Here is a 17146-nt window from a genome sequence, read left to right as displayed (position 1 = left end):
AGCAGTCTAGTAAATCATGAATAGGACAGAGTTATGACACATATTATCGGGGTAGAGGAATCTTAAACTGCCATTTTGCATACCATCAAGTATTACGGTCTGGACATCGGGCTCCAGTATTCCATACGCATCTTCGCCGTGGTCGTTGCCTGATAACATTGGTTGACCCCAGTGAGTAAGTAGCAGGGATGAACTGAAGAGATGAACCAAATGCTAGTCTCAATCGAATGAAGAACAGAGTGCTCAATTAAAGGAGAAACAAACACTATTGATAATTTAGCAACTTAATTAAATCGATGAACTAACCCTGATCATGAAAAGTTACCCCTGGGGTACGTAGATTGACGACTGTATTGAGTTGGGGGTTGTCAACCCCTGCCAGTTCTGTGAGTGTCATTCTTCTTGAACTTCGTTGCATCTGGTACGCATCATTTCTGTGCAGCCAATCGGATTCATCATTGTCAGAAATATTCTCCTTGTCAGTTTGTATGAATCCATTGTATGGTCCTAAAGTTGGTAATGCACCATCTGGGCCTGTGATGTTCTGCAGCTGGGTGACCGCCTCTTGTCCAGTAGCTGGCATATGCGACAGAAGGTTACTGCCATTGAAAGCAGCAGTAATGCTCTGCAGTTGGGTGACCGCCTCTTGTCCAGTAGCTGGCATATGCGACACAAGGTTACTGACATCTGAAGCAGCAGTAATATTTCTATTTTGCTCACGGGTTTGGCGTTGTCTCTTTAATATTTCCTCTCTATTCTGTGCATAACGCTCCCTTTCCCTCCGATTCTTAGTCTCATTAGTGACTGAACAGATGAAGAAAAAATAATTACAGGCCAATTCAATTGGGGCATAGATAATGAAATTTGATCATCATTACCTTGTGATACACCTAGCTGTGCCGGTGTTCCGTTTTGTAGGCCATCTATTTCCTCAGTGGTATTTTTTTTCTTTTGTACGCTTCATGCCTTCTCTTATTAATCTCATCTTTATTTTTTGCATACCACTCTCTGTCCCTCTGCCTTTTTAGTTCCTTTGGGTCTGCAAATCATGACATAGTTCAGCAGTTGTAATACTGTATCGAACTTGAGTGACTGGGTTATGATCAATACCTGATGTTTGGTTGTTGCTTATATCCTGGAAGGGGAGGCGCGTCCTGACTGGGTTTTGATCAATACCTGATGTTTGGTTGTTGCTTATATCCCGGAAGGGGGTGCGCGTCCTGCTGGGAGTGGGGGTCCTGTTGGGAGTGGTAGGGCCCATACGAATACGAACTCCTGTAAAAACATGTGAGATCATTATATTTAATGTAGCGCAAGACCATCATTTAGAATATGAAACCAACAACCTCGAAATGTAATGCTGTACTTTATAAAAGATTCAATCGCAATTGTCGCTTTCAAGAGGCCTCATGCATAGGGTGTATTTTCTTATGGTCATATGATTTTGAGGGGACATCTTTGTAATAGATTCAATCGCGATTGTCGCTTTCGATCAAGAGGCCTCATGCATAGGGTGTATTATCTTATGGTAATATGATTTCGACGGGACATTGGCGGTAAACATGTAGCTCTGTAGTTTGTAATAATATTCATATAGATTAACAGAACATTGTGGCAAACTACAAAGATTTGTTTCAGTCATAGGTTAGGTCAGTGGTATCAAATTTTCAGTACCATGGGGATCTGCTGAGGATCTGTGGTATGATTCCACTTGCTCATGCACTTTATGATTGGTTTTCATAACATATGCTCACGGCATATGGTTCATCTCTTGCATCGATTACATGGACAATCATAGATCCTAGTACGTGGACTAACCATGGTTTCACTATTTATGTAGAACTATGCAGAACAGAAACAGGAGCAATGAACGGATGTCATTGTTAACATCTTCACATGCGTGCAAATCAGCCTGTCGAGGAGTTTGCCGCCGCCGATGCGCAGTCCGGAGACAGTCGCGTCAGTGTGGGCGACGGCGTCTGAAGGATTGAAGAGAAAGCATGCACCTATGTTGGCGAGGAGGTCGTCGTCGTGGATGTCGCGGGCGTCGTCCTGGATGTCGCGTCGTCGGCGTCGTCGGTGCGGGCGTCCTCGGCGCGGGCGTTTCGGTGGAGGGCAACTCTGAAGAGCGACAGGAGGATTGGTCGCCACTAATTTTGGAGCGGATGTGGCTGTTTCGGTGTGTTTTTTCTTTTCTTTTTGTTGGCGTTGGGTGAAGGACGGCAGAGTTTCGTCCGCCCACCTAAATTGCTTAGCGTACAACGTCAGGGGTACTTTTCTGTATTCACGGTTAGATCCCATTGAGTAGGCTTATCTTGACCCTCCAATTGATGTGTTTTCTTCTGTGTACAGTAAGCGGTGTGCGTTTAGGGGAGTTAACGTTTGCTTATTTTATAGTAGTAGAGATAACACATGGTAAAAAAAATCAAAATCCAAAAAAAAAAAAAATTGCCATGATCTAGAAACTACCCATGCTACAAAAAAATTGTGATGGTTCAAAAATTCCCATGTTTCATAAAAATGAAATTGTCATGGTCCATAGAATAAATTTACCATGGTCCATGAAATGAAATTGCATGGTCAAATTTTTTTACCATGGTCAACTAAAAAAGATGCCACCGTCTATAAAATAAATTTGATATGGCCCAAAAATCAAAATTACCATGGTAAATTACAAAAAATAATTACCATGGTAAATTACAAAGCATGCACCTATGTTGGCGAGGAGGTCGTCGTCGTGGATGTCGCGGGCGTCGTCCTGGATGTCGCGTCGTCGGCGTCGTCGGTGCGGGCGTCCTCGGCGCGGGCGTTTCGGTGGAGGGCAACTCTGAAGAGCGACAGGAGGATTGGTCGCCACTAATTTTGGAGCGGATGTGGCTGTTTCGGTGTGTTTTTTCTTTTCTTTTTGTTGGCGTTGGGTGAAGGACGGCAGAGTTTCGTCCGCCCACCTAAATTGCTTAGCGTACAACGTCAGGGGTACTTTTCTGTATTCACGGTTAGATCCCATTGAGTAGGCTTATCTTGACCCTCCAATTGATGTGTTTTCTTCTGTGTACAGTAAGCGGTGTGCGTTTAGGGGAGTTAACGTTTGCTTATTTTATAGTAGTAGAGATAACACATGGTAAAAAAAATCAAAATCCAAAAAAAAAAAAATTTGCCATGATCTAGAAACTACCCATGCTACAAAAAAATTGTGATGGTTCAAAAATTTCCATGTTTCATAAAAATGAAATTGTGATGGTCCATAGAATAAATTTACCATGGTCCATGAAATGAAATTGCATGGTCAAATTTTTTTACCATGGTCAACTAAAAAAGATGCCACCGTCTATAAAATAAATTTGATATGGCCCAAAAATCAAAATTACCATGGTAAATTACAAAAAATAATTACCATTGATCAAAAAATAAATCTGCCATGTACAATTTCTTTTGTAATATTACCCTTAAACAAAGGGAAGAAACTAGGGTTCGAACCCGGATCTCCCAAATGGAGGCTTAAGGTGTTAGCTAGTGCAGTGAACTACTGTGTTTGCACATAAGAGCGTTCCCGCCGGCTTTATGTTCTACCAAACAAGTTTTACTAGAACTGATGTGTTTCCTCTTTGCTGCTTCATGATCTGTGCGGTTATCCAACGGCATCTAGCACGTTCACGTGAGGTGAGTAAAAATCAACGTCAAAGTTTTTTTTAGCTTTTTTGAAGTTAATATCACATGTCTCTAGCACAATAATATGATTAAGACCCTCGTCCACATCTTTATCTTCGTGTCGGACCCTGCATATTTTTTGCCCCCACGCACCATACTAACTCTCTTTCCGAACCCTTTATAGGTCCACATCCTCTATTTTAACATTATTAACAAATTTGAACATATATAATGCGGTGATCTAAATTTATAAAAATAATAAAACGAGAAGATATAATATTAGCAACAAATTTAAAATAACAATAGAACAGTAATAAACAGATTAACCGGGAGTAGCAGCAGTAGCAAACAGCCCGATCGCAGTGTAAAAATGCGAAGCTCCAAAAGCCCAGCTCCACGAAATGCAGAATGAGAAGTTGCCCAATATTACCATCGAAGTGCCACCGCCAAGTGAAGCCGAGCGAATCGGTACGCTCGCCAAAACAGATCGCTGGTCGTTCCCTCGATGGAATCGGTACAGGAGCTCGTTCCCTGGATGTCTAGCCCAAACTGGTCTGCCTCCAACGGCCCAAACTAGAGCCCAACAAGGCTAGCAGCCTCCCGAGCGGGCCAAATCACCAGGAGAAGCTACCACGTGCAGAACGCTTCGCTGATCGCTAGGTGGAGTACGAAGCCAGCTTCTGAAGCAGATTTTGATTTTGAGAAGTTTTGAAAGTTTGGAGGAGATTAGAACAGGCCCTTAATGTTGATTCATGTGAGATTGAGGTCACTGTGAGCTGGTCCCTTATCAAGTATTGATAGGAGGAATCTAATTTCAGTGGTGTGTCTGGCCACTTGACTGTTTACCCTCCTGTCCAAATTCAATATGTTTGAAATGCTATTTTGTACTGTTAACGTTATGACAATACATATTACATATTGTTGCATGTATGGACAAAGGATTGATATGTTGTCGTTCAGTGTTTTGTGGTAAACCAATCGCTTACAAAATAGCTGACTACTATGGTACATGTGACCACGCATTCCAAAAAGGCGTGTTTAACCTTCGCGGTCCATGGTTGTCGGTCACGCTGCCGACATGGCACGGCCTTGTCTCGCCTAACACACATGACCCTGACTTGGCACCGACTGACCATCAACCCTTATCCAACCCCACAGTGAGCTTAGTGAACTTAAGGATAAGGATGTTAAAACTAAATCATACTACTTCCGTCCGGGTTTATTGATCCCCATTGTATTTCGTACCAAATTTTGACCATAGATTAAACTAATAAAATGTTCACGCATGTCACAAAACATTATATTTTTAAAAACTATGTTCAAATACGAATCCAATAAGATAATTTTTCTTGACATGCATTAATATTTTATTAGTTAAATCTTTAGTCAAAATTTGGCACAAACTACAAAGGGGACCTATAAACCAGAACGGAGGTAGTAACTCCCATCAATTTAAAGAGTACTTCCTCTGTAAACTAATATAAGAGTGTCTAGATAACTAAAATAGTAATCTAAACGCTCTTATATTAGTTTACGGAGGGAGTACATTACAAATCAGAAAGTTTCAATTTGAAGGGAACATCTCAATTTGCAGCTTGGCGCGTCCGAAACACCTCTTTGGCAACCCCATAATACATTATTTTACCACCAAGCCAAACAAGAAAATTCCAGCCAACAGGAGATCCACCAACCACATAAGACCCTTGCACTGTTTTCACGAGGTGCTTTGGGTGATTTGCCATCTCACTGCTTAGGGTTCCCTTCCCCTCTGGTATTTTCTCTGCTGCACTCGCTGAGTTATCACTTATCAGGCTTGGGTGGCCGGTGCACCATCATTTGCAATATTAGGAGGAACTGCAGGCTGACCTGTCGGAGGAACTTGATTTCTTTCTCCAGATGGAACTGGCTCTGTGGGCTCGTCCTTCACAGCTCCAGCTAAAGGCTTCTCTGACGGTTTCATGGATTCAGAAGAGACACCGAGATCAAGCCTCATTTTCTTGGAGAGTTCCAAAACTGTCTTTATCTCTGAAACACAAAAAGCCAATGCATGTCAAGATCCAGCATGTTAAGAAAAATAAATGTGCGTGATGAATAAAACCTGAGATACCTCTGGTGGGTAATGTCAGTTATTCTCGATACCGGAGAAAATTTTGCAAACATCTATCATGACATGTAGAAATTCCTTAACGGAAAACGGATACAAATGAAAAAAATTGTATGAGTTGCAGTGTTGTGAAGAACATATTTTTGCATAACAGCGCGAAGCATCTAGAACGATATGGTGCATAACAGGTTCGTCAAATGAGGACCCAAGTTCTCACATGCCAATAAGTCATGAATGATGAATCTAAGAGATAAAGACAAGCTAATACTCCCTCTGTTTTAATTTACTCTGCATATTAGCTTCGTCTCAAGCCAAACTTTGATCGAGTTCATACAAAAAGTTATTAACATCCATAATACCATTAGAAGTATCACTGAATATATTTTCGTATCATATATATTTGTTATTGTGAAATTTTATATCATTTTCTATAAACTTGGTCAATCTTTATAAAGTTGGACTAAGGTCAAAACTAATATGGAGTAAACAAAAACGGAGGGAGTAGTTTGTATGCTTCAATTTGCAGGACTGTAACATAGACTGCATCAAGCTCAAAATGCAAACGCACAACATAGATGATCCACACACAAAAAGAACCAACAAACTACAGTGTTGGTATATTTTATCCTAGCTCTCGAACTAGATGATATATTTTTAGAATGCATAAAATTATATTTGCGGCCTTGCTGGTACAGTAGTAACTAACGGTTGAACACCAGCGTCAAACCAAATAGATGCCTGCCTGTCCATAGACAGATCAATAGATTATTCAGAAGCTATCTACTCCCTTCGTAAAGAAATATAAGAGCGCTTAGATTACTGAAGTAGTGATCTAAACGCTCTTATAATTCTTTACATAGGGAGTAGTAAATTGCCTCCTTTTAGTCCTTACATACTCCCCACACTCAAAGGATATTATGCGTATAGATGATAACCCATCGATTCAATCAATCCTCAGCCTGTGGACTTCTCCACCATTCTCCAGGTTAACACAGCCCTCCTCTGCTGCCGGCAGGGTGGAAAACATAACTGAGGATGCCTCTGATGAAATTATGCTATGCAAAAGGGTTCATATTCGATGACTGAAGAACCTTTTGTTTGTCTATTTTTCTTTCCTGTATCCTAGGTCGTCTAAAATAACTGATGTCTTTCTAACATGGCATATGTTCCAGAGAGAGAAAAAAATACCTCTCAGAATCTCTCGAGCAGCATCACTCTTTCGGAAATCAGTAGCTTCGTGAACCTTAAAACAGAGGTAAACAGTTCAGAGCAAATTGCGGTCTTGCAGCCAAATATAAAATTTGCCCACAACCTCAGTTTTCCGGAGGTTAGAGACCAACTAGCTAGCCATTTCCACAATGCATAGCAACTAACTAGTATTGTGAAAAATATTACAGTGTGGCATGAGGGAGTGCGGACCTGGACGAAGCGGAGGCGGAGGTCGGCAACGGCGGCCCGGATCTTGTAGTAGGCGGAGGTGTGGAACCCCGCCTCCTCCAGCTTCCGCCTTTTCGGCGCCGGCGCATCGGGCTGAGGAGGAAAAGGAGGGGGGAAATGGGAGACCTTGGCCGCGATTTCCGGGGCTGGAGGATGAGGAATTGGCCGACCGACGGTCTCGGCGGTTGCCGTCGGGGCGGCCATGTGGTAAGGACTATGAGAGACCTTTGCCGCAGGCTCCGTCGTTGTTGTTGGAGGAGGAGGTGGCGGAGCGGCGGTGTCGGCTGCTGAGGTCGGAGGGGCTGGAGCTGGCGGCGGCGGCGCGGTGGTGTCGGCGGCTGCGGTTGGAGGGGCTGGAGCAGGCGGCGGCGGGGCGGAGGTGTCGGCTGCTGCGGTCGGAGCAGCCATATCAGAAGGGGCAGGAGAGACCTTCGCCGCGGGCTCCGGGGCAACTGGAGTCAGCGGGGCGGCGGCGGTGTCGGCGGCTGCCGTCGGAGTGGCCATGTCTCGGTGCGGCTAGGGGAATGTTATTTTCGACTGCCGGCGGCGGCGTGCTTGGCCTGGCCTGGATCTCGGCTTCGGTGTGTGTCTGGTATCGATCCAAGCTAGACCCGCGGGCAGCCTTTTTCACCGGTAAAATTCTTTTTATCCAAACGATAGATTATTTTTTTGAGACAAGATAGATGATAAGTGCCACAGGCACGAAGCAAATCCGGTCCTGATATTTTTTAAACTAAAATTACAATTCGAAAAGAAAAAACAAACCTAAATGAAAACTGAAAATTGTTATCCGAAAATAAAGTAGTCATGAATAACTAACGTTATCATCCTTGCATCACTAAGTTTGTCATCAAAAGCGTTCGGAGTTGACATGTGTTCGTGCCACACGTGTGACATTAATTAGGGTCATTTTCTAAAGCTTGAAGGCCTAAAATTTATGGGAAACGCTTACCATCACTCAAAAATGACGCACGCATCAGCCTCTTTGTGGCCGTCGGATATCATTTGATCGGATGGCTTGGGTAACAACCTATTTACATATTATAGGTTTGCAACTGAGCCACTATTGCAATCTCCCCCACCAATAGTTGTTACAGGATCCGGATCTCATGTGACTAGTTGACTACCTCCTTCGTACTCGGGTGTTTTCCGTGGGGTCACTCGACGGCGGGGCAGTTGCGACATCTTTCATTCCATTCTGCAACATCATCCATGTTGCATTCAGCAGCATCATCTATGTTGCAAAAAGTGAAAAACAATATGCAACACAACCACTATTGCAAATATTTTCTGCAACATGAGCTCTTTGCAGAAAAAACCGCGACACCGTCTTCGTTGCAATGATAAGGACGTGGCTGGATCATTGGATGATGCCATATCTAGCCGCTGTCGAAGCGCGGGTCTTTTGGAAAGATCGTCGACCAACGCAAAGTGATACGTCTCCGTCGTATTTACTTTTTCAAACACTTTTGCCCTTGTTTTGAACTCTAACTTGCATGATTTGAATGAAACTAACCCGAATTGACGTTGTTTTTAGCAGAACTGCCATGGTGTTATTTTTGTGCAAAAATAAAAGTTCTCGGAATGACCTGAAAATCCACGGAGCAACTTTTCAGAATTAATAAAAAATACTGGCGAAAGAATTAGCGTCAGGGGGGCCGCACCCTGTCCACGAGGGGGGCGCGCCCCTGCCTCGTGGGCCCCCTGGACGTCCACCGACCTCAACTCCAACTCCATATATTTGTTAATTCTTTCATGCTTCACTTATATTATTCTAGAGCACGGTGGTGTCTTAATTTTGAAGAAATTGCTAGTCTCTCATGCTTCACTTATATTATTTTGAGAGTCTCTTAGAACAGCATGGTATCTGCTATGATCATAAAGTTGGTCCTAGAATGATGAGCATCCAAGTTGGGTATAATAAAAACTATCATAAAAATTGAATTGGATGCTATGATCAATTTGATATTTGTTAATTGTTTTGAGATATGGAGGTAGTGATATTAAAGTCATGCTAGTTGGGTGATTATGAATTTAAAGAATGCTTTGAAGTTAGCAAGCCCCTTAGCATGCACGTATGGTTAAAATTGTGTAACAAATTTGAAACATGAAGTGTACTTGGCTTGTGCATCCTTATGAGTGACGGTCGGGGACGAGCGATGGTCTTTTCCTACCAATCTATCCCCCTAGAAGCATGCGCGTAGTACTTGGTTTTTGATGACTTCTAAATTTTTGCAATAAGTATATGAGTTCTTTTGACTAATGTTGAGTCCATAGATTATACGCATTTTTACCTTTCCACCTTTGCTAGCCTCTTCGGTACCGTGCATTGGCCTTTCTCACCTTGAGAGTTGGTGCAAACTTCACCGGTGCATACAAACCCCATGATACGATACGCTCTATCACACATAAACCTCCTTATATCTTCCTCAAAACAGCCATCATACCTACCTATTATGGCATTTCCATAGCCATTCCGAGATATATTGCCATGCAACTTTCCACCGTTCCGTTCATCATCATGACATACTTTACTTTTGTCATATTGCCATTGCATGATCATGTAGTTGACATCGTACTTGTGGCAAAGCCACCATGCATTATTTTTCATAAAATGTCACTCTTGATTCATTGCACCATCCCGGTACACCGCCGGAGGCATTCATATAGAGTTATATCTTGTTCTAGTTTCGAGTTATAATCCTTATGTTGTAATCACTAGAAGTGTGATGATCATCATTATTAGAGCATTGCCCAAAGAAAAAAAAAGAAAAAAAAAGAAAGGCCAAAAGAAGAAGAAAAAAGAAAGGCCCAAAAAAGGAAAAGAAAAAAAAGAAGAAAAAGAAAAAAGAAAAAATAATAAATAAATAAAAAGGGCAATGTTACTATCTCTTTTTCCACACTTGTGCTTCAAAGTAGCACCTTGTTCTTCATGTAGTGAGTCTCATATATTGTGCTTCAAAGTAGCACCATGTTTTTCATATAGTGAGTCTCATAAGTTGTCTTTTTCATACTAGTGGGAATTTTTCATTATAGAACTTGGCTTGTATATTTTTATGATGGGCTTCCTCAAAGGCCCTAGGTCTTCGTGAGCAAGCAAGTTGGATGCCCACCCACTAGTTTTCTTTTGTTGACCATTCATTTATAGCTCTAGTGCATCCGTTGCATGGCAATCCCTACTCCTCATGTTGACATCAATTGATGGGCATCTCCATAGCCCGTTGATTATCCTCGTCAATGTGAGACTTTCTCATTTTTTGTCTTCTCCACACAATCCCCATCATCATATTCTATTCCACTCATAGTGCTATATCCATGGCTCACGGTCATGTATTGCGTGAAGGTTGAAAAAGTTTGAGATTATTTAAGTATGAAACAATTGCTTGGCTTGTCATCGGGGGTATAGAAGTTGGGAACATCTTTGTGTGACAAAAATGAAGCATAGCCTAACTATATGATTTTGTAGGGATGAGCTTTCTTTTTCCATGTTATTTTGAGAAGACATGATTACTTTGATTAGTATGCTTGAAGTGTTACTATTCCTTTTATCAATATGAACTTTTATTTTGTATTCATTTGGATCTGAACATTCATGCCACAATAAAGAAAATTACATTATGAATTATGCTAGGTAGCATTCCACATCAAAAATTCTCTTTTTACCATTTACCTACTCGAGGACGAGCAGGAATTAAGCTTGGGGATGCTTGATACGTCTCCAACGTATCTATAATTTTTTATTGTTCCATGCTATTATATTACCCCTTTTGGATGTTTATGGGCTTTATTTTACACATTTATATCATTTTTGGGACTAACCTACTAACCGGAGGCCCAACCAATATTGTTGATTTTTGCCTATTTCAGTATTTCGAAGAAAAGGAATATCAAACGGAGTCCAAACGGAATGAAACCTTTGGGAGCGTGATTTTTTGAACGAACGTGATCCAGAGAGCTTGGAGTGCAAGTCAAGAAGCTTCCAAGGGCCCCATGAGATAGGGGGCGTGCCCCCCTGTAGGGCGCGCCCCCTGTCTCGTGGGCCCCTCGGGCGGCCACCGACGTACTTCTTCCTCCTATATATACCTACGTACCCTGAAAACATCCAGGGGCACCACGAAACACAATTTCCACCGCTGTAACCTTCTGTATCCGCGAGATCTCATCTTGGAGCCTTCGCCGGCACTCTGTCGGAGGGGGAATCGACCACGAAGGGCTTCTACATCAACATCCTTGCCCCTTCGATGAGTTGTGAGTAGTTTACCACAGACCTACGGGTCCATAGTTATTAGCTAGATGGCTTCTTCTCTCTTTTTGGATCTCAATACAATGTTCTCCCCCTCTCTTGTGGAGATCTATTCGATGTAAACTCTTTTTGCGGTGTGTTTGTCGAGATCTGATGAATTGTGGGTTTATGATCAAGTTTATCTATGAATAATATTTGAATCTTATCTGAATTCTTTTATGTATGATTGAGTTATCTTTGCTAGTCTCTTCGAATTATCAGTTTGGTTTGGCCTACTAGATTGGTCTTTCTTGCCATGGGAGAAGTGCTTAGCTTTGGGTTCAATCTTGCGGTGTCCTTACCCAGTGACAAAAAGGGTTGCAAGGCACGTATTGTATTGTTGCAATCGAGGATAACAAGATGGGGTTTATATCATATTGCATGAGTTTATCCCTCTACATCATGTCATCTTGCTTAATGCGTTGCTCTATTCTTATGAACTTAATACTCTAGATGCAGGCATGAGTCGGTCGATGTGTGGAGTAATAGTAGTAGATGCAGGCAGGAGTCGGTCTACTTGTTATGGACGTGATGCTTATATACATGATCATGCCTAGATAATCTCATAACTATGCGCTTTTCTATCAATTGCTCGACAGTAATTTGTTCACCCACCGTAATACTCATGCTATCTTGAGAGAAGCCTCTAGTGAAACCTATGGCCCCCGGGTCTATCTCTTATCATATTTGCTTTCAATCTACCTTTATTTGCATCTTTACTTTTTACATCTATATTATAAAATACCAAAAATATATTTATCTTATCTTACTATCTTTATTAGATCTCACTTTCGCAAGTGGCCGTGAAGGGATTGACAACCCCTTTATTGTGTTGGTTGCGAGTTCTCAGTTTGTTTGTGTAGGTGCGTGGGACTTTTGAGGAGCCTCCTACTGGATTGATACCTTGGTTCTCAAAACTGAGGGAAATACTTACGCTACACTTTGCTGCATCACCCTCTCCTCTTCGAGGAAAACCAACGCAAGCTCAAGACGTAGCACCCTTGTAGACAGAAAGTGTAAGCGTTAGCACAACGCGGTTGATGTAGTCGTACATCTTCACGGCCCGACCGATCAAGCAGCGAAACTACGGCACCTCTGAGTTCTTGCACACGTTCAGATCGATGACGTTCCCCGTACTCCGATCCAGCAGAATGTCGGGGAAGAGTTCCGTCAGCACGATTGCGTGGTGATGGTCTTGATTTTCTACCATCGCACGGCTTCACCTAAGCACCACTATAATATTATCGAGGAGAACTATGGTGGAGGGGGGCACCGCACATGGCTAAGAGATAAATGATCAATTGTTGTTGTGTCTAGAGGTTCCCCTGCCCCCGTATATAAAGGAGTGGAGGAAGGGGAGAGGGCCATCCCCTATGGCGCGCCCTGGAGGAATCCTACTCCCAACGGGAGTAGGATTCCTCCCCTTCCATGTAGTAGGAGTAGGAGACAAGGAAGGGGGAGAGGGAAGAGAAGGAAGGAGGGGGCGCCGCCCCTCCCCGTAGTCCAATTTAGACTAGTCATTGGGGGGGGGGGCGCGGCATGCCTCTCTCTCTCCCCTAAAGCCCAATAAGGCTCATATACTTCTTCCCCGTATTCCCGTAACTCCCCGGTACTCCCAAAAAAATCCGAACCACTCGGAACCTTTCCGATGTCCGAATATAGTCGTCCAATATATCGATCTTTACATCTCGACCATTTCGAGACTCCTCGTAATGTCCCCGATCTCATCCGGGACGCCGAACTCCTTCGATACATCAAAACTCATAAACTCATAATATAACTGTCATCAAAACCTTAAGCGTGCGGACCCTACGGGTTCGAGAACTATGTAGACATGACTGAGACACGTTTCCGATCAATAACCAATAGCGTAACCTGGATGCTCATATTGGCTCCTACATATTCTACGAAGATCTTTATCGGTCAAACCGCATAACAACATATGTTGTTCCCTTTGTCATCGGTATGTTACTTGTCCGAGATTCGATCGTCGGTATCTTAATACCTAGTTCAATATCGTTACCGGCAAGTCTATTTACTCGTTACGTAATGCATCATCCCGTAACTAACTCATTAGCTACATTGCTTGCAAGGCTTATAGTGATGTGCATTACCGAGAGGGCCCAGAGATACCTCTCCGACAATCGGAGCGACAAATCATAATCTCGAAATACGCCAACTCAACATGTACCTTCGGAGACACCTGTAGAGCTCCTTTATAATCACCCAGTTATGTTGTGACGTTTGGTAGCACATAAAGTGTTCCTCTGATAAACGGGAGTTGCATAATCGCATAGTCATAGGAACATGTATAAGTCATGAAGAAAGCAATAGCAACATACTAAACGATCAAATGCTAAGCTAATGGAATGGGTCAAGTCAATCACATCATTCTCTTAATGATGTGATCCCGTTAATCAAATGACAACTCTTTGTCTATGGCTAGGAAACATAACCATCTTTGATCAACGAGCTAGTCAAGTAGAGGCATACTAGTGACACTCTGTTTGTCTATGTATTCACACATGTATCATGTTTCTGTTTAATACAATTCTAGCATGAATAATAAATATTTATCATGATATAAGGAAATAAATATTAACTTTATTATTGCCTTTAGGGCATATTTCCTTCAGTCTCCCACTTGCACTAGAGTCAATAATCTAGTTCACATCGCCATGTGATTTAACACCAATATTCATATCTGTATATGATTAACACCCTTAGTTCACATCATCATGTGACCAACACCCAAAGGGTTTACTAGAGTCAATAATCTAGTTCACATCGCTATGTGATTAACACCCAAAGAGTACTAAGGTGTGATCATGTTTTGCTCGTGAGAGAAGTTTAGTCAACGGGTCTGACACATTCAGAGCCGTATGTATTTTGCAAAATATTCTATGTCTACAATGCTCTGTACGGAGCTACTCTAGCTAATTGCTCCCACTTTCAATATGTATCCAGATTGAGACTTAGAGTTATCCGAATCAGTGTTAAAACTTGCATCGACGTAACCCTTTACGACGAACCTCTTGTCACCTCCATAATCGAGAAACATATCCTTATTACACTAAGGATAATTTTGACCAATGTCCAGTGATCTACTCTTATATCACTATTGTACTCCCTTGCCAAACCAGGGCAGAGTATACAATAGGTTTGTTCCATAGCATGGCATACTTTTATAGAACCTATGACTGAGGCATAGGGAATGACTTTCATTCTCTTTCTATTTTCTGTCATGGTCGGGATTTGAGTCTTACTCAATTTCACACCTTTGCAGCACAGGCAAGACCTCTTTCTTTGACTGTTCCATTTTGAACTACTTCAAAATCTTATCAAGGTATGTACTCATTGAAAATCTTATCAAGCGTCTTGATCTATCTCAATAGATCTTGATGCTCAATATGTAAGTAGCTTTACTGAGGTCTTTCTTTTAAAGAACTCTTTTCAAACACTTCTTTATGCTTTCCAGAAAAATTCTACATCTTTTCTGATCAACAATATGTCACTCACATATACTTATCAGAAAGGCTGTAGTGCTCCCACTCACTTTATTGTAAATACAGGCTTCACTGCAAGTCTGTATAAAACTATATGCTTTGATCAACTTATCAAAGCGTATATTCCAACTCTGAGATGCTTGCACCAGTCCATAGATGGATCGCTGGAGCTTGCACATTTTGTTAGCACCTTTAGGATTGACAAAACCTTCTGGTTGCATCATATACAACTCTTCTTTAAGAAAACCATTAAGGAATACAGTTTTGACATCCATTTGCCAGATTTCATAAAATGTGGCAATTGCTAACATGATTCGGACAGACTTAAGCATCGCTACAGTTGAGAAATCTCATTGTAGTCAACACCTTGAACTTGTCGAAAACCTTTTTGTGACAAGTCGAGCTTTGTAGATAGTAACACTACTATCAACGTCCATCTTCCTCTTGAAGATCCATTTATTTTCTATGGCTTGCCGATCATCGGGCAACTCCACCAAAGTCCACACTTTGTTCTCATACATGGATCCCATCTCAGATTTCATGGCCTCAAGCCATTTCGCGGAGTCTGGCTCATCATCGCTTCCTCGTAGTTCGTAGGTTCATCATGGTCTAGTAACATGGCTTCCAGAACAGGATTACCGTACCACTCTGGTGTGGACTGTACTTTGGAAGACCTGCGAGGTTTTGTAGTAACTTAATCTGAAGTTTCATGATCATCATCATTAACTTCCTCACTAATTGGTGTAGGAATCGCTGGAACTGATTTATGTGATGAACTACTTTCCAATTCGGGAGAAGGTACAAATTACCTTATCAAGATCTACTTTCCTCCGACTCACTTCTTTCAAGAGAAACTCCTTCTCTAGAAAGGATCCATTCTTAGCAACGAATGTTTTTTGCCTTCGGATATGTGATAGAAGGTGTACCCAACAGTTTTCTTTGGGTATTCTATGAAGACGTACTTCTCCGATTTGGGTTCGAGCTTATCAGGATGAAACCTTTTTCACATAAGCATCGCAACTCCAAACTTTAAGAAACGACAGCTTAGGTTTACTGCTAAACCATAGTTCATACGGTGTCGTCTCAACAGATTTAGATGGTGCCCTATTTAAAGTGAATGCAGTTATCTCTAATGCATAACCCCAAAATAATAGTGGTAAATCGGTAAGATATATCATAGATCGCACCATATCCAATTAAGTGTGGTTACGATGTTCAGACACACCATTACGTTATGGTGTTCCATGTGGCGTGAGCTGTGAAACTATTCCACATTGTTTAAAATGAAGGCCAAACTCGTAGCTCAAATATTCATCTCTACGATTAGATCATAGAAACTTTATTTTCTTGTTACGATGATTTTTCCACTTCACTCTGAAATTCTTTGAACCTTTCAACTATTTTAGACTTATGTTTCATCAACTAGATAGACTCATATCTGCTCAAATCATCTTGTGAAGGTCAGAAAATAACGATACTTGCCACGAGCATCAACACTCATTGGATCGCATACATCGGTATGTATTATTTCCAATAAGTCAGTAGCTCGTTCCATTGTTCCGGAGAATGGAGTTTTAGTCATCTTGCCCAAAAGGCACGGTTCGCAAGCATCAAATGATTCATAACCAAGTGATTCCGAAAATCCATCTTTATGGTGTTTCTTCATGCGCTTTACACCGATATGACCCAAACGGCAGTGTCACAAATAAGTTGCACTATCATTATTAATTTTGCATCTTTTGGCATCAATATTGTGAATATGTGTATCACTACGATCGAGATCCAACAAACTATTTTCATTGGGTGTATGACCATTGAAGGTCTTATTCATGTAAACAGAATAACAATTATTCTCTAACCTTAAATGAATAACCATATCGCAATAAACACGATCAAATCATATTCATGCTCAACGCAAACGCCAAATAACATTTATTTAGGTTTAACACTAATCCCGAAAGTATAGGGAGTGTGCAAGGATGATCATATCAATCTTGGAACCACTTCCAACACACATCGTCACTTCACCCTCAACTAGTCTCTGTTTATTCTGTAACTCCTGTTTCGAGTTACTAATTTTTAGCAACCGAACAAGTATCAAATACTCAGGGGCTACTATAAACGCTAGCAAGGTACACATCAATAACCTGTATATCAAATATACCCTTG

General features: G+C 41.7%; 1 protein-coding gene across 1 annotated transcript; it reads right to left on the bottom strand.

Moving 5' to 3' along the window:
* Nucleotides 1–5079: 5079 nt before the first annotated feature.
* LOC119324081 (neural Wiskott-Aldrich syndrome protein-like) lies at nucleotides 5080–7788 on the bottom strand. Its single transcript, XM_037597825.1, has 3 exons — nucleotides 7172–7788; nucleotides 6941–6995; nucleotides 5080–5673 (listed from the first exon to the last, which is right to left on the bottom strand). Exons 1-3 carry the CDS (start codon nucleotides 7691–7693, stop codon nucleotides 5456–5458), a joined length of 795 nt encoding a protein of 264 aa, XP_037453722.1. The 5' UTR covers nucleotides 7694–7788; the 3' UTR covers nucleotides 5080–5455.
* Between the last annotated feature and the right edge of the window lie 9358 nt (nucleotides 7789–17146).

Source organism: Triticum dicoccoides, chromosome 6B (assembly GCF_002162155.2).
Source record: "Triticum dicoccoides isolate Atlit2015 ecotype Zavitan chromosome 6B, WEW_v2.0, whole genome shotgun sequence".
Lineage (NCBI taxonomy): Eukaryota > Viridiplantae > Streptophyta > Magnoliopsida > Poales > Poaceae > Triticum > Triticum dicoccoides.
The sequence above is the reverse complement of the archived record's forward strand: the minus strand, read 5'-3'. Positions and strand labels throughout refer to the sequence as shown.